The 19,539-nt window shown below is 35.1% G+C and overlaps 2 protein-coding genes across 2 annotated transcripts in view; one reads left to right on the top strand and one right to left on the bottom strand.

Annotated features, from left to right (window-relative positions):
• LOC136028837 (electron transfer flavoprotein regulatory factor 1-like) overlaps positions 1-19,539 on the bottom strand; it is a 194,624-nt gene that overhangs the window by 47,750 nt on the left and 127,335 nt on the right. The window lies entirely within an intron of this gene.
• The window catches only part of LOC136028836 (adhesive plaque matrix protein-like), a 32,529-nt gene that overhangs the window by 10,210 nt on the left and 2,780 nt on the right, over positions 1-19,539 (top strand). Inside the window, exon 2 of the mRNA XM_065706768.1 lies at positions 17,894-17,974. Coding sequence (XP_065562840.1) covers positions 17,894-17,974 — 81 coding nt within the window. The remainder of the gene's footprint in view (positions 1-17,893; positions 17,975-19,539) is intronic.

Genomic DNA, 19,539 nt, shown 5'->3' with positions numbered 1-19,539 from the left:
AAAGGGTATCAAAGTGAAGCTTTCAGGGAATGTTTATGGGGATGTTAAAATAACATCAAAACTCACTATGAGCATAAAGATTGTCAAAGGGTGGGCCATTCATTTCTTAGGAACGGCTTAGATTATCAAGGTGAAACTTTAAGGGTATGTTTAAGTGGATTTGGACTAGCCAAAAAGTTTCTATGAGCATACTACTGCTGCAGCGATTACTGTAACTAGTAAGGTTACTGGTATTAAGCTGAAACTTTCAGGGCATGTTTAGACCAGCCAAAAGGTATTATATGCATACTACTGTTATTACTTTCGCTGCTACTATTAATATTACTACTAAGGATATTATGAAGAAACGTTTCAGAAAATTTAGAGGGTTATGTAGAATTAAATTAACACGCTATGTGTGTGCATGCAGGCTGTCAAAAGGTCTTATCATCAGTATCTCAAGAACGACTTAGAGTATTAGGTTGAAACCTTCTGTGTATATTGACGAGTATGTTGAGCTAATAAAAATGCACTAGGTGCATATTACTGCTACTAACAACTCACCACTGCGCCAAGACGCTTGAGGCCAACACAGCTATGCACGCTGCTCCTGCATTCCAATCTATTATGACGAACATCTTCCGAGGAAGTTACATTCCCCTTAAATATTTCTTTACGGCATCCTCCCACCCCAACCACAGACGAACTGCTTTCTGTTTAGCACTAGAGGATTGGCCGAAAGAACAATCTTTAATAATCTGTCATCCTTCATTCGCAGAACGTGCCCTAGCATTCATAGCCCAACAAAGAGGGGGTTAAACAACACTTTTCTTATAGCCTACTGTTTGAAACATAGTCAGTCAGCTGGGTACCCAAAACAATCCGAAGGCAATTTCTCCGGAAAACATCTAGCAAATCTTCGTCCGGTTTTCGGAGTGCTCATGCTTCAAAACCATATTTGACCATTGTCATCACTGTAGTTTCCAATGTTTCTAATCTTGGTTTGCAGACTTTTCTCCCTATTCTGCCAAACTATTTTCAACTGCGAAAAACACCCTGAGTGATGGCTATTCTAATTTTAACATCTTCACTACTCCCACCGTCCTTACTAATAATACTACAAAGGTAACTGAAGCTGTCCATTTGATCAATCTTTTTGTTACCCAACGTCACATTTTGATCTTCACTTATTCATAGCCTTAGCAATCTAGTCTTCTTAACATTAATTTTCAAACCTATTCTAGCACGGTGAACTCGCAAAACCTCATAAATTTAATCTATTTTGCTCATACTTTCATCTAGGATGCTTAAATCATTAGCATAACCTAAGTCCAGGAAAGTTTGTCTTCCTCATTTGATTCTGTGTTCTCCCATTGCCTTTCCTGTTAAGACAAAGCTCATCAAAGTGATCCATATAAAGAGGGATAGAACACAACCTTGCTTGACTCCCGATTTAATATGAAACCAGCTGCTACCCTGATTCTCTACCTTAACTGCAGCAGCGTTATTCTCGTAAATAGTGCTATATACTTTAACGTGTTTGTCTTGTATACCATATAAGGATAAGACCTAAAGCTCTTCTCAACAGGTTCAACCACTTGCTCCAAGTCTATAAAATTGAGAACTAACGGGCGTATATTATCAACAACTATTGAAAATTCTGTTCTACATATAAACAGTGAGCCAAAAAATGGATCCTTAGAGTGAAAAATAAAAAAAGTATTTTTTAGGTTTAAGTAAAGAGCGACATTAAAACTTAAGACGAACAGAAATTATTCCGTATATGAAATCGGTTGTCCCCTCCTCAACATTTTGCTCTTTATGCTAAAGTTTCTTATCGTTTTAAAAAGTAGAGTTGTGAGAAAGAGTCAAACCTTAGTGTAAAGAGCCAGGCGTTGAGGAGAGGACAACCCCTTTCATATACGGAATAATTTCTGTTCGTTTTAAGTTTTAATATTGCTCCGTACTTACAGTTAAACAAACTTATTTTTTATTTAATTTCTGAATGTTTTTGAATTAATGCATGTTTTGATTTTGGCTCACCGCACATGAATAAATAAACCAAAAGTTGCATATTATTTTTGTTGCTAAATGGCTTTCTTATAGTTTTAGTCGGACGATTTTGATAAAAAAAAAGGGTGGAGGAAGAGGCCTAGTTGCCCTTCCATTTTTGGTTACTTAAAAATGCAGCTAGATTTTTTATTTATTTTTTTTTACGAACGTTTTTGTTAGTAAGAAACATACGTACCTTACGAATTAACTTACGTACCGAACTTCTATATTTGTGTATTTTTATTACGTATATGAGGGGGTTCACCCCCTCGTCAATGCCTCGCTATTAACACTAAAGCTTGATTGTGCCAAATATTTTGAACCAAATCTTTTAGAATGACCCCTGAATCCCAGAGGCCGTGGAATAAATAGTTGAAATTACTGAAAATACTTTAGCGTAAAGAGTGAGATGCTGTGGAGGAGATGAACCCCCTTATATACGTAATATCTTACGTTCGTTTTTAAGTTTAAATGCTGCTCATTACTTCCAGGTGAAAAAAACATTTATTTTCTCATTGTTTTTCTTTAAATAATGCTGAAAAATCCTGTGCCCCTTCATAGAAATTATCTTCCCTCACGAAAAATTCCTCCATGAAAAGATCCTCCCACGTAACCCCACCCCCCTTCCCGACCCCCATACCACCCCAACGCGAAAAAGTTCTCCTGAAAACGTCTGTATACTTCATAATAACCATTACTATGTGTAGAAAATGGTCAAAGTTTATAACTTGTAACACATCCCCCAGGGCATGTGGAGGATTAGGTCGTCCCCAAAGACATAGTTAATAGGTTTTCGACTAAGCTGAAAAGAATGGCTATTTCAAAATTGTGATCCAGTGATTTTGGGGAAAACATGTGCGTGGAGGGGGCCTTCGTGCCCTCAAATTTTTTGGTGACTTAAAAAGGGCACTAGAAGTTTTAATTTCCGTTACGATGAGCCCTTTCGCGACATTCTAGGAGAATTGGGTAGTTACGATCAACCCTAGAAAAAAAACAACAAATAAATAAACACGAATCCGTGATCTGTCTTCTGGCAAAAAACACAAAATTCCACGTTTTTGTATATAGCTTGAAACTTCTACAATAGGGTTCTCTGATGCCCTGAATCTGATGGCGTGATTTTTGCTAAGATTCTAAGACTTTTGGGAGGTGTTTCCCCCTGTTTTCTAAATAATACAAATTTTCTTAGGCTCGTAACTTTTGGTGGGTAAGACTAAACTTGATGAAACTTATATGTATAAAATCAGCGTTAAAATGCAATTCTTTTGATGTAACTATTGGTATCAAATTTCAGTTTTTTAGAGTTTAGGTAACTATTGAGCTGGGTCACTCCTTACTACAGTTCGTTACCACGAATTGTTTGAAAGACCGAGAAAATTTAGCTTTTTTTCTCCTTTACGGCTGAAAACGATAATGTCAATAAAAAATGAACAGAAATTAATATCTAAAAACTTTTATCACAAAAGAAGTTTTTCAACGAAAAGTAAAGAGCTACATTAAGCCAAAGATGAACATTGTAATAATTTTCCAAGCATAAAACTACCATAAAATGCCATCAATAAATAGATAAAAACGTAAAACAAAAATAAATTACAACAAATTAGCAAGTCAAACTAAAAAATAAGTAGAAATTAATAAGAGTAGGACCGATACCTCCATGACTTCTAAAGACCAGAACATAATTTTTATTTTACTGTATTGAAAAAGCATTAAAATCTAGAGATAACTCGATATCTTTCGATTCAGCTTTAAGCAATCATATTTTTGAAAATCCAAACCATTGTGTTCTATTTGACGAAACAATTCTAATTAGCAATTACCTAGGAATCAAACAAACTGTCCGCGAGGCAATCGAAATCAAACGAAACTTAAATAATAACACATCCCTAAAAAGAGACTTGGGTGAATACACAATCAACCCTATGAACACAAAATTAATTATAGAAAATAATCTAATTCAAAATAAAACAAAAATAAGGACGAATAAAACAAACCCAATCCCAAAAGAACTACAAGATTAGCTGCAGAGAAGGCAAATATCGCAATAAGAAATTATTCCAATTTTTAATAAATACAGTCAGTTCAATGAATGAACCTTTTTAGTTTGTAAAACGTTAGCTTTTACCACACAATCTTGGCTGAACTTTTCGTTAAGAATGATGCCAAGGCTATTTAAAAAAAAATAGATTTTTAGCCGAGAGATTTTATTGTAAGTATTTTATTTTTTACTATTTTCTTTGCTGAAGACAGCCCTTAGATATAGGGCCGAAATATTCAAATAGATTTTGTTGGTTCACTGTCCTGTGAAAAAAGTCCTCATTATTCTCTCTTTTGTAGTTTTATTATGCAAAGGCAGTGTGTTCGTTATTATTTACAATAATCAGACATTTTTTCCATTCCTTGTAGCTATTCGGATTCATTTAAAATCATGAGTAATTTTTCATGATGTTTTAGATACCAAAAACTTCTTTTCCAGCTTTTCCCGAGTGGATACATTTTCGCTTTAATTAATTTGTTATTTAATTTTGTAACAACCAGGTACATTGCATGGTCTTTTCCCTCTGGAGTATTTAAATGATGCAGATCAAATACATAATTTCAGTTGAATTGAGAGATTCTGTGGTGAGCTAACTTCCTCCTTCCTGTTTATCTTTCACAGACGCTAAAATAACAAGTTCTTTATTCCATTATAATTTCTGACACATCTAAATTACACAGTTGCATAATTGTCGTGTTCTTTTTGTGTCATTGATTGGCAAATCAGGAATTTTAGTCAAGTGAAGAAAATCTGATATGGATTCAATTCCTCTTTCCAGCTTATCCTTCACAGACTGTTTACGTATAGTATATGCTACTACTAGTATATACTATTTGTAAACATGTAATTTAGTATATGCTACTACTACTACCACCACTACTACTACTATTACAACCACTAAAACTACTGCTTCTGCAGCAAGTATTACCGAGGCCGAGGATATTGAAATGAATATCTGAGGAAATGCTTAGGGGAAAGTTGAACTAAATAAAAAAAAAAATATCCATAAAGATTGTGGAAAGGATGTATCAACAATATTTTTGAAACGGCTTACCGTATCAAGATGACACATCCGGGTCTTTAAGAAGGAGATGTTCAACCTACCAAAAGGCAACATGCACATTCTACAACTGTTGTTAATAGTGCTGCTACTACCGTTCAGCTACTGCTAATACAACACCATTATTGCTCCTACTATTAAAGCTAAGCGTACGATTATGAAAGTTTGACAGAATATTGAGGGGAATTTTGAACTAAATCAAAACGTGCTATGTGCATACAGATTGTCAAAAGGGCATATCTCAGGAATAGAGTTGGGTATTACCTTGGAACTTCTGAGGATTCTGAGTTAGAATGCTTGAAAGGGAAGATCAGCAGACTAAAAGGTAATATGTACATGGTGCTACTAACACTACTACCACTACTGCTTTCACTACTACTATTGCTACTGCTTCTAAACTCCTCCCAACTACTACTTCAATCACAACTATTTGGAAGGCTAAGAGCATTAAGATGAAAATGATGTCAAAAGGGAATCAAAAGGACGCATCAGCAATATTTTTGGAACGGCATACCGTATCAAGACGAAACATCCAGGGGTATTAAGAGAGGATGTTCAGCTCACAAAAGGCAAGATATACATCCTACTACTGAAACTAATACTGCTGCTACTACTGCTCCTAATGCAATACCATTACTATTCTTACTACTACCACTACTGCTATGATACAAGTCGTATTAACGCTAAGTACATGAATTAAAAAAATTTGGGGGTAAATTTGAACTGAATCAAAAAACACTATGTGCATGAAAATTGTCAAAAGGGAATCAAAAGGACGCATCAGCAATATTTTTGGAACGGCATACCGTATCAAGACGAAACATCCAGGGGTATTAAGAGAGGATGTTCAGCTCACAAAAGGCAAGATATACATCCTACTACTGAAACTAATACTGCTGCTACTACTGCTCCTAATGCAATACCATTACTATTCTTACTACTACCACTACTGTTATGATACAAGTCGTATTAACGCTAAGTACATGAATTAAAATAATTTGAGAGAAAATTTGGGGGTAAATTCGAACTGAATCAAAAAACACTATGTGCATGAAAATTGTCAAAAGGGCGTATCTCAAGCAGTGCTGTCACTTACTTGAAGTATTTTTACTTGAAGTACTACTTCAATAAAATTTTCCATTAATTGTACTTGTACTTAAGTAAAAACTCTAGGGTGTACTTATTACTTGATACTTAAGTAAGATTACGAAATTCTTATTACTTAAGATACTTTTAATGTACTTGTTTTTCAAATACTTTACCTTTGACAGGAGAATTTTGTGCTTGTATGCTTTGGCAATGTACAAGAAAACATCACCTTTAGATTTAGAACAAACTCAGATATAGCTTTTGTGTGTCTGTGCTTTGGCAATGTACAAGAAAACATCACCCTTTAGATTTAGAATAAACTCAGATATAGCTCCATGCCCTATTTTCGGATATGAAATAAGGTATTGTTTTTGACGAAAAAAAATTATAGTACGATTAACACTTGGTTTAATTTTTGTTTAAAAGTTATATAACAAAGAAAATTGAAATTATTTCACAGTTCACTGGGTCGACAGTGAGCTAAAATCCCTTGTTTTGTGCTAAATGTTGCATACTGTAGTCAATTTGGGCTTATATTTCTGACATTAGTTTTTAAGTTTTGTCATCTCGTCAACTGAACCAGATTTTTGTGGAGCAGTGCTTGGGGTTTAGGGGGGTCCAGTGCTTTGGTGAGTTCGGTACTTCTGGACCTGCTAGGATAATGAAAATTGGTAGGCGTGTCAGGGACCTGCACAAATTGACTTGATAAAGTTTATTTCCCAGATTCAACCATCGGGGGGGGGGGCTGAAGGGAGAGGAAAAATTAGAAAAATGAGGTATTTTTAACTTGTGAATGGGTGATCGGATCTTAATGAATTTTGATATTTAAAAGGACCGTGTATCTCAGAGCTCTTTTTTAAATTTCGACCAACATCAAGCCACTCATTTTTCTTTTAAATTAATCTATTGATTCTTATAATTTTACTAGAGCTCATGCCATCTGAGCTCTTGGCTCTTCTGACCTCTTCACAAGTGCCATATGAGCTCTTAGCTCCTGTTTCATTCCTTTTTTCTCAAAAAATTTTCGACTTAGTCTGATAGTTTTGTCACTTCATGGTGTGAAAACTGCTGCTAGAAATAGATAGGTTGCAACTTCTGCTGTATTGTCTTCTAGTATATTTAAATGTGTGCTTGCATCGTACCTGCGTCCCCTTAAAAGTTCCGTTTCTTACGGTAATATTGGTTTGTCCTCTGTTGCATATGCAGACGACGTTCTTCTTGTTGCCCGGACTTGCTGTGGATTGCTTTCCAATTTTACTATATTAACCAATGAGCTATCTAAGATTGGACTGTCAGTTAATGCGTCTAAATGCGAGTTTATTGGTTTCAATAACCCTTATGCGGTCGCCCCATTCATTGCTGGGACTGCAATTCTGCCATGTTCTTCTTTAGTTAGTTGGCTTGGTCTGTGTTACGGTCCAACACTTTCCATTACCTTTTCATCCCTAGTGAATCAAGCCGTGAAAAACCTACGCGTTATACTTACGGAAAAATATCCCCAAACAATTGCCGTTACAACCACAACGGTTTGTGCATGATTTATAACGCTTATTGCGCCCCTGTGCTTTTGGGTTTTTATCAGGCATGGCTCATCTGTTTCGTAAGAAAAATCCCCATACTCTATGTGCGACTTATTTCAGATATCGCAAAATCCTCCTCCGGCTTCCTAAATGGCACCAAAACAGAAAAAAACTCGATTTGGTTTAATAGATATGACTTCTTGGATTTGGTCTTCCAATGATGATTTATGTAAAAAGACTATCTACTTTATTCACGTTTACGACCCTCTGCAGCCTTTTTTCCATATTGATACTGGATAATTAGTCCATGTTGTCTTTTGTTAGTTTGAATTTTTTTCTTGCTCTTTATAGTTTTGGTTTATTTATAATACTCCGTACTTTGTGTTTTTTTTTTATACTTTTACGGATAATAAAGTTCATTCATTGATTCATTCATTTATTCTGCAGTTTGATCATCCGTATGGAATGCGTCTGAATCAGCGGACTTGCTGCAGGCCCGTGATTTTATAATATACTAGCTGTTGGGGTGGCGCTTCGCGCCACCCCAACACCTAGTTGGTGGGGCGCTTCGCGCCCCCCCAATCCCCCCGCGCGCGTAAGTCGTTACGCGCCATATTAGTTACGCGCCATTGTAGTTGTGTCCCTGTGTCCCACCTGTGAATATAGATAGATTTATATATGTGTTTCAAACTACGTAAAAATTGCGAATATACAACATTCTTGGCTTTCCCATTGTCTGTGCATATACAAAGCCGTATGTACTAATAATGACGTCATATGCAAACGCTCTTTTTACAAACAAACAAACATGCATACACACAACTCGTTTTTATATAGATAGATAGATACAATACAAATTACCTGCGTAAAACTTGCGAATATACAACATTCTTCGCTGTCCAATTGTCGCTGCATATAAATAGATTGTCAGGTTTACCGACCCTCGAACATGCAACGTACAATTGTCCATGGAAAAAACAATCAGTATTAAGATCTATACCACATTTTTCTAATGATTGACCTTGAGCTTTGTTAATGGTGATTGCAAATGCTAATCGAATTGGGAATTGCAATCTTTTAAATTGAAAAGGCAGATCCGTTGGAATCATGGGAATGCGAGGAATAAGAACAGCCTCACCCTCAAAAGGCCCTGTCAAGATTGTGGCCTCTATTAGGTTTTCCATTGTTTTTTTTTTACGGCAAGTCGCGTGCCATTGCAAAGCTTTGGTGGGTTGATATTTCTTAAAAGTATTATTGGTACGCCTATTTTTAGTTGTAGCACGTGTGGTGGAAACCCTGAAGGATCTATGGAATTTAAAAATTCAGATGGATAATTAACCGCTTCATTTGGTTCCAAAACTGTGTCGACTGACTTGTAAAGGACTGCCTGGTCTCGAATCTTTGTCAAAACAATATTGTTGATTTCGTGGACGTCTATATTTTTGGGTGCGAGAATCGCTCTTTCACTTAGCCATTTATTATTTTTATAATTTTTTAGAAGATTCGGAAATACTTTTTCAATCAATTCATTTTTGGACGTCACTAAATTACCGAAATCAGCAGGTAGTTGTATACGTCCTGAAATTGAGTCTACTGGGAGCTTTCCGTTTCCAATTGCCAGCAATTGATCTGAAAATGTTTGACCAGATTCATCGTTTTGCAATCGGACACGCATATTTGTAGTTAATTTTAATATTTTTACGTGTGCCCATAAATTAGAATTTTTCAGGCAAGCATACATTTCCTTGCTGTTCTTTTGATTCCTCGGCAAGCTTTCTTTTCTGACTTTCTCTATCAGCAGCAAGTTTTTTGGCATAGACTCTTTGAGCATTTTCATCGGCTTTTGCCATTGTAAGTTCATCATTCATTTTAAACTTAAACATTAATAGATTTCTACGTGAACATATATGTCTTAAATATCTTTAATGACGTCACCGTCATAGCAAAAATGACGACAACTAACTTCATGACGCCAGTCGACACAGAAACATGCCGTCACCTGACAGACAGACACAAAGACAGATAACTTATTTTTATATAAATAGATGTTTGCAGGGAGTTTTGCCGACCATCTGAATTGACGACACACCATGCGACTTGCTTGAGTGAGAACCAGTCATAGGATATAGATGCCATACATTTTCATAGCGTGTCTGAAATTTAAATTGAAAACTCGAGGCAGTTTCCTTGTAAAGGTGCCGAGGGCGAGACATGCCTTCAATTGATTATTGATTTTTGATTATTGAGTTTTAATTTCTCTTGTTAAAAAAGTCTGCAACTGACTCACTTGGCTCCTTACTTTTAAATTTGAGTTGTTTTTTTTTGTTGCTAAGGTTTTTACTTATTGAATCAGAGAATGAACTACTTTATTACCTTTTATCTGTTTTAAAGCCAATTCAAAGTTTATTTTTCTATTTTCAATATTTTTTCCACCATTCGGACGTGTTTCAGAATAACCCTGTATTTTTTCAAACGTGCCAGATTTGACTGAACACTAATCGCCAGAAGTCCAACTCTATATGCACTGTATTAATCCTTTCATGTGATCAGTCTGATCCAATCAGAAGTTTTTTTGACAGCACTTAATTGTTTTGATAGTCTTTTTCTTTCACGTTGTTGTGTTAAAAATTGGTTCAGATTATTTTTCGGACTTCGTTGGGTGTGTACCAGCCAAACAATGGAAAACAGTACTTTCAATATTTTTTCCATCATTCCCACATGTTTAAGAATAACCCTGTATTTTTTCAAACGTGCCAGATTTGATTGAACACTAATCGCCAGAAGTTCAGCACTACGTACACTGTGTTAATCCTGTGATATCAATCCCTGTGATCTCATGTGATATGTCTGATCCAATGAGTTTTTCTGATCCAAAGAGTTTTTTGACTGCTCTTAAATATTTTGAGTCTTTTCCTTGCAAGCCGTTTTGTCGAAAATTGGTTAAGATTATTTTCTTGGACTTCATTAGGTGTGTACCAGCCGAACAAGAGAAACGGTTAAAAACGATAAAACGAGAATTCTGGTTCATGATTAAGATTTCCAAGAGAGAAATGACAGGCGACGTTTTCTAGGAAAGAGAAGGGGCTAAGAAGCCTTCAGAATGGCTTTAAAAAAGGTAGCATGAGCTTTATATCAGAAATATATATATATATATATATATATATATATATATATATATATATATATATATATATATATATATATATATATATATATCAAACAGTTCATGGCAACGAACTGTAGTAAGGAGCGACCCGGCTCAATAGTAACCGAAACTCTGAAAAATGGAATTTTAATACCAATAGTTACATCAAAAGAATCGCATTTTAATGCTGATTTTAAATATACAAGTTTCATCAAGATCAATTATACCCATCAAAAGTTACGAGCCTGAGATAATTTGCCTCATTTTAGAAAATAGGGGGAAATACCCCCTAATTTTCATACAATCTTAACGAAAATCACACCATCAGATTCAGCGTATCAGAGAACGTTATTGTAGAAGTTTCAAGCTCCTATCTACAAAAAACGTAGAATTTCGCATTTATTGCCAGAAGACAGATCACGGATGCGTGTTTATTTGTTTTTTTGTTTGTTTATTTTTTTCCCAGGGGAGATCGTATCGACTGAGTGGTCCTAGAATGTCGCGAGAGAGCTCATTTTAACGGAAATCAAAAGTTCTAATGCCCTTTTTAAGTGACCAAAAAAATCGGAGGGCACCTAGGCCCCCTCCCACGCTCATTTTTCCTAAACTTCACCGAATCAAAATTCTGTGAAGAATTTTATTCACCATAGTCAAAAAATCCAATAACTATATCTTTAGGGACGACTTATACCTCCGCAGTCCCCGTGGGAGGGGCTGCAAGTTACAAACTGTGACCTGTGTTTACATACACTGATGTTTACTGGGAACTGTACAGACGTTTTCAGGGGGATTTTTTTTTTGTTTCGGGGGGAGATTTGATGGGGGGTTATGTGGGAGGATATTTCCATGGAGAAACTTCTCATGGGGGAAGAGAATTTTAATGAAGGGGGCGCAGGATTTTTTAGTATTATTTGAAAAAAAAACAATGAAAAAATATATATGAAAAGTTTTTTCTACTGAAAGTAAGCAGCAGCATTAAAACTTGAAACAAACAAAAAATTATTAGAGGTTTACCTCCTCGTTATACCTCACTCTTTACGCTAAAGTATTTTTAGTAATTTCAGCTATTTATTCGACGGTCTTTGTGATTCGAAGGTCATTCTTAAGGAATTGGGACAGAATCTAAGCTTTAATGTAAAGAGCGAGGTATCGACGAGAGTAGAACCCCTCATATACGCAATAAAAACATACGAATATAGAAGTTGGTTACGTAAGTTAATTCGTAAGTTACGTACATTTTTTACCAATGAAAACGTTTGTAAAAAATTAAAAGTTCTAGTTGCTTTTTTAAGTAATCAAAAACTTGGAGGGCAACTAGGCCTCCTCCCTCGCTCCTTTTCTCTCAAAATCTTCCGATTAATTGCAATTAATAAATATGCAAATTTGGTTTTAATTATTTATGTGCGAAGAGCCAAGATCAAAACATGTATTAATTCAAAAACGTCCAAAAATTAAATAAAAAAAAACAAGTTTTTTTTTTTTAAATGAAAGTAAGGAGCCACATTAAAACTTAAAACGAACAGAAATTACTCCGTATATGAAAGGGGCTTTTCCTCCTCAACGCCTCGCTCTTTACGCTAAAGTTTGACTCTTTCTCTTAACTCTATTTTTAAAACAGTAGAAACTTTAGCGTAAAGAGCGAGGCGTTGAGGAGGAAAAGCCTCTTTCATATACGGATTAATTTCTATTCGTTTTAAATTTTAATGTTGCTCCTTACTTTCATTTAAAAAACTTGTTTTTTTACTTAATATATATATACATATATATATATATATATATATATATATATATATATATATATATATATATATATATATATATATATATATATATATATAGAATAAATACTTGAAGTAGTAGTTGAAGTATTACTTAAGTACAATTTTGGCAAGTACTTGATATTTGATACTTAAGTAAGAATTTGGAAAGTACTTATTACTTGATATTTAAGTAAAAAAAACAATGAGTACTTAATACTTGATACTTACGTAAAAATTTGGAGTACTTGTTGCAGCACTGATCTCAAGAGTGGATATGAGTATTACGTTGGAACTGTCAGATAATACTTCAAGGGGATGATTGGTTAACCAAAAGACAATATTTGCACGCTACTACTTATAACACTACTACTATTAAAACTACTGCTACTACTATTAATACTACTACCACTCCAACTACTTCTTCTATTGCAGCTATTTATGAGGCTAAGAATATTAAGAAGGAAATCTCAGGAAGTATATGAATATACAGGTTAATAAAAGGGCATATCAGCAATGCCATAGCAACGGCGAACTACAATAAGTTGCAACTTCCAGGATTTGATGAAGAGAATTTTCAACTGACCAAAAGGCAATATGTCAATATTGCTGCTGCTAATAGTGCTAGTGCTATTACTGTTAATACTACTACTAGTACTGCTAGTGCAAATACTACTACTGAGACTACTATTACAGTTATGCCTAAGGATGCAAGGAGTTCTGAGGGCCAAGGTGAACTAAGTCTCAACACACATGCGTATAAAGGTTTTCAAAAGGGCGTATTAGCTATATCTTGGGAGCCGTTTGATAATTGAAGCTGAAAATTACATGGATTGTTGTGGCAGATGTTAAACAAACCAAACGACAATAATTGCATACTTATGCTACTGCTATTATAAACCGAATATACCATCGGGGCATAATTTACGACTCTTACATCCAAGATCAGGGGGAGGGGTTTGACCCTAGAGGCATTATTACATGATCTTTGGACTATTTCGAACAAAATGGCTATCTTAAAATTTCGGTCCGGTGCATTTGTGGAAAAGAGGGTGGTGGGCTTCTTCGCTTCCAATCACTTTTGACTCTTTGAAGAGGACACCAGAACTCCTTATTTACAATCAAATGAGCCCCCTCTGAAGTTTATGCGACCGCACATTCGGTGCTAATTTCTATGTTAACAATGGGAGCATAACCTATAGCCCTTTTCCTGGGGGCTGTGACGGGGCTTGACATCCCTATAGACATAATTACTGGACTTTCAAATATGCTGCACAAAATAGCAATCTCAAAATTTTGATTGGATAAGTTTGGGAAAATGATGTGCATGGGGGGTGAGGGGGGCTGGTTGCCCTCCAATCTGTTTTGGTTCTTAAAATGGCACTAGAACCTCTAATTTTCAATCGAATGAGTTCCTTTCAAAGTTTATGCGACAATGCGAAGGTCCTTGGTGAAAAAAATACATTGTGTCGACATCGCTTCTTACATAGGTAGTGCTACTCCGCTGCCTATGAATAGTGGCGAAATTCTATATGAAGCAATTTTTATAATTTATTATAACTCAATATTTCTAATTGATTTCTATGCTTGAATAAGAAAGAATAATCTAAGACAGACCTTGGGATGAAAATAACGAACAATCAGGATCTAATTTCCGTACTATTTAGTGATTTTAAGCATTTTTTTTTTTAGAAAAACTACTTTTTCTAATTATAATTATAAAATGAAACAGTAAATGAAAACTCAGGCCAAGTTTTCAAAACAAAAAGTGCATTTTTAAAGCTAAGTTATTATTTTATTCTCTGATTTTCTTCTTCAATTAGTTTCGTGCTTGCATGAACAATCCGAATGCATTTGCTTCAGAAGATTTACGCAAATTTAATAAGCTTAAAACTATCCCTGAGTACTCATAAGCATCCAAATATGCCCGTTACAGATGACTTTTAGGTTTGTGAATGTCGTATGATTCCGCTTTGAAAAAATGCAAAATTTAATAAATAAAAAATAACAAATTAAATACAAAAAAATTTCAAATTAAAATAAAGAGAGACATTAAAATTGAAATCGAACAAGATTGTTTTATATAAGAGAGAAACTGCCGCCCTCCTTACCCCACTCTTTACAATGAAGTGTAAATAGTGGTTTACTGAAAGCACTAGCCAAGAGTGTATACAAATATAACCATGTGACAAATGCAAGTGTTCTACTTGCCGATTGCCTTAAAAAAAGTTTGTGTGAAAATCTCGATGTTTACAACAGTTGCGAATTGTACGTTCTTGCATTCTAAAAGCATTGTTGCAAACAATTAAAGCTTTTTTTCACATTACCCTTGTATTAGAGCATATACTCTTGAAACATTCTAAAAAAGGTTTATCTGGAGCACTAAGTCATTTATATAAAATAATTGATAATTGTCTTATGTTTTCGTGTCGCTTTTTATTACCATTAAATTGTATTTTAATCCAGTTTCTATAATATATCTGGAGTTATGTAACAACTGTGAGGCTACCACCTCTCAACCATTCTCTTGTGCACTAATATTAAGTGTTTTGAGTTGCAGTACTTCGAGAATAATAACTGACTTTAGTTTAGTTGCTCTATAAAATAAAACAGAACTTTCCAAAATATGAGAGAGGCTATCGCCTCCGTTCAGCTCCCGCTCTTTACGTAGAAACTAAATTTCTTATCACTGTAGATGCAAACTTTCCATTACTTATTGTATTTCTTAAATAATAGGTGAATTGTCACCTATAATGTACGCTTAGTTCAGAGTTCTTCAGAAGAAGGGAAATAATGGGTTAAATTCCCATATTGCTCTACAGAACATCCCAGATCTTGAAAATTAGGTCCATTCTTAGCACTTGGTGTGCAAATATGATATGTGCTGTTACAGCTCTTAGTACAGCACTAATACAGTTGTTAGCACATTAATGTGACCAATGTGCTGTTGGAGCTATCTAGCTATTAGCACTGTGGGATAAACGGTCTGCAACAATGTTCATTTTGCGACTAGAAAATTATATAGGGACAAATTAGCAACCACCCGGGTCAAATTTGTTGTTTTGCAGAACAGAATAGCAGGAATCTGTACTTCACTGTTTTGGAATCACTTCTGTTGCCTAGACAGGCCCTGGAGCTCTCAATTTGCATTCGAATGACACCTTCTCAAAATTCTGCGACCACTCATGACAACAAAATCCATAGTGATCGCCATTGGTAATTAATATATAAACATACATCTATGACTATTCTATTACTGCTGTTACTACTAACAACTCACTTCTGCACCAAATCACCTGAAGCTAAGAAACCTGCTCCCCTCTCCCCCTAAAATATCTAACTCTTCACTCTTCAGCCCCTCTCCCGAGGTTCTTACTTTCCTTAAACCGTTCCTTACGACCTTTTCTATCCCAATCAGGGATGACCTGGTTTTCATTTTGTCCTAAATGCACTGTAAAAAATAACACTCTTGGCTGTCTGTCATTGCCATCTGTAAAATTTTTCCCAGCAATTTCATATTTCTTTTGTTATAGCTCAAGAAAGTGGGATGGAACCGTATTTTTCGTGTATCTTGTTATATATGAGGGAAAGCAAGATTTTTTCTAGTTTGGTGCATGAATATCTACTTTAGGTCATTCAGACAAGTTGAAAATCATGAAATGGTTGTGTTAATACTTTATCCCTTTTTACAAATGGGTTTCCAATATTTTAGAAAGCCTTTTTTATCATTTTGCAAATGTTCTTATGCTTACAACTTTTAATCTATAAACTTAAACTGAATGAATTTTATATAAAAAGATACTGTTCATTGGACTAAACCGTTTGAAAAAACTTACTTCAAAAAGCAGGTGGTCATGTTCAACATGGATAAAAATTAAACTATTCGTATGAATTTTTAAGTATTCTGAAGAGCATAAGAAAACAACAACTTCTGCAGAGTTAATTAAGTAATTTAGTTGCGGTTTCCCTTTTAATTTTTATTTTAATTAACGTCGTTGAAAATTAAGACACTCAAGTCTAAGGTCAAGACTCAATTGATTGTTAACAAATAACTTTCGCTTCGAGTAATTTACTTGCATTACCAATTAAAGCGTAACAAAATAAATAACTGCGCACTTTTTTTTTACATACGGTAAAAGACATAATTGAAAAAAATATATATCAGCGTGATGATCATGAAACGAAGAAGAAATTTTCTTTGATTTAGCAAAGTTTTCCAGTCATTTTCTAATTTTTGTAGCTAATTAAATATTAGGAAAAGTAGTCTAGTAGAAGGGACTTCTAATCCAAAATGCACTTAGATGAAATAAGATATAGTGTTCTAATTTTTACCCTTAAGGTGCAAATTCTATTCTCTGTTGTAGGAGGTGATTCTTATAATTCTGTCACCTCGAGATATGTCGCTATGAAATTTAATCAGATCTCAATAAAAGCTGGTAAAAATTCAGAGTATGAGTCCTAATTGTTGATGCGTCTTCATCAGAACAATTACCAGAAGGGGTTTTGTATCTTTGTATCAAGTAATAGCTCATTTAATACTCGTATACACACATACATACTAAAGTATATATATTTAACAGCAAGTAGCCACGTAAAAAAAAAATAAAATAAAATAACATTCAACAAATCTAATTCACTGCCTTTCATGCTTCTATGCCATTATTTATAAAACATCCTAGTGCAATAATTAAATTCCTCAGAGTAGACCTTAAAATACCAAGGACAAACGACAAGGCCTCTCGGAAGAATTTACCCCTCAAATTTACCAATATTAGACATCTATTCAAAAAAAGAATCAGCCCATCTCCAGCCTCCCTACAGAGTAGGCAAGAATACCTAACCCCCGAGCCTTCTCTGTAATAAAGTCGCAGTATCTCTTACGTAATACATTGGGACATTATCGTCATTAATGCATCGAGAATAAGAGGCTATTGGGTCTATGCCTATCTTTGTCAAAGTAAGATTAAATATCCCAGTTGCTCCTTTGGAGGATCTGTATCCATTTTGAACTGTCTGGAGAGAGGTGTCCCTAAGTTGTAGTCAATATGATTCTGGGATTATACTATCAATAATCATAAAGGCTGAAAACCTCTTGAAGCAACATAAACTTTGATTTTACGTCGTCCGGTCTAATATTACTGTTTGGCTTTGCTCCAGACTACCCCTCCCCATTCTTTCATAAAGATGCTTGAAAGTAAGATAGCATAAAACAGCAGATACAACCTTCTATAATATTTCTTCCTTATTTTGCAGGCTTCGCAGTCATGTCTCTTTTTTCTCATTTCCTTATATGTTGCATCTACAGTCCAGCAAAAATATGACTACGAAAACTATGTAAGTATGAGAAAGAATTAATGCATCTTTTTATTTTCTTGTCCTAAATGAACGTGAAAGCTCAAGCTCAATGGTGTCAACACACTAAAATGTGGGAGACAAAAGAGAGAATAGAATTTCTCATTTTTTTTTCATAAAGGGTAGTAATTGTGTCGTTTTTTTTATTTTTTTCAACGAAAATAAAAAAAAAGCGTTTTTCAGTAAAAATAAGAGAGAAGTATTGAATTCTAGGTGTCAAATGCCCAAAAAAAAATTAAGCCACCACTCAACTGACGATTCTATAAGTTCATTTATTGTTTTATTTGCTTTTCATTACCAGTTAATCCGACACATGTCTTGACGTTTAATTCTGTCAAAGATGGTGAATGCTGTGGGCACTACAGAGAATTTCTTTTGGTGGTGCCTTACACTTTCAAGAGGGCCAAGTGTGCCAAAAAAAAATCAAATACAGTGTATTTATACATTAGATACAAAATACAAGGGAATACCGCAATGTTGGGTCAGTTACTGAAAAAGTAAGGATTTGCCCATCCTTAAATCACAACAAGCTTTTATCACACTGTTCGTGGGTCAATAATACCCGGCTCAATAATAATGGAAACTCTAAATGCGGCATTTGATACCAATAGACAAAACAAAAGAATTGGCTTATTATGCTGATTTCAAATATATAAGTTTCAATACGTTTAGTCATACCCATCAAAGACTACGAGCCTGAGAAAATTTGTCTTATTTTCAAAAAAAGTGGAAACACATCCTAAAAGCCTTAGAATCTTAGTGAAAATTACAGCATCAGATTCAGCGTATCAGAGAACCTTCCTGAAGAGGTTTCAAGCTCCCATCTGCAAAAATGAGGAATTTTGTATTTTTTGCCTGAAGAAAATTCACGGATGCGTGTTTATTTGTATGTTGTGTTCCCCAGGAATGATCGTAACGACTCAGTGGCCCTAGAATATCGGGTGAGGGCTCCTTCGAACGGCAATTAAAAGTTCTAGTGTCCTTTTTTGAGTGGACGAAACACTGGAGGGCAATTAGGCCCCCTCCTACACCACTTGTTTCTCAAAATAGTCTGATCAAAATTGTGAGATAGCAATAGTTGAAAGGCCAAATAAGTATTTGGAGTTATCATGAACCCCACAGCCCCTGGGGAAAGGTCTTTAGTTATAAAAACTTGTCCGTTGTTTACGTGCTGTATTTGTTGTTGGGAAGCATGCATATATTTTTTGGGTTGGGGGAGGGGACATATTTCGTGCTTGGTGGTTTTCGACTGGGAGAATTTAACATGAAGACGGAAGTTTCCAGGGGGTGAATTTCTTAGGGGAAATTTTAACTGAGGGAATTCGTCTGAATTCCCATACGAAACTTATTTTATGTCTAGCTTTCTAATTGTCGCCTCAATTTTACGCGTGGAGATATCAAGGGCAATTGCCAGTGGTAAATTTTCACCAAGATTGTATTGTCTTGAGAATACATCCGTGGAGGTGGAGCCAGATTTCCTGGCATTACAAAGAAAATGATCAGAAATCAAATAAGGGAAGCAAGTTTCTTCAACTGAAAGTAAGGCG

This window comes from Artemia franciscana, chromosome 7, assembly GCF_032884065.1.
Source record: "Artemia franciscana chromosome 7, ASM3288406v1, whole genome shotgun sequence".
NCBI lineage: Eukaryota > Metazoa > Arthropoda > Branchiopoda > Anostraca > Artemiidae > Artemia > Artemia franciscana.
This window is presented reverse-complemented; position numbering and strand designations above follow the sequence as displayed.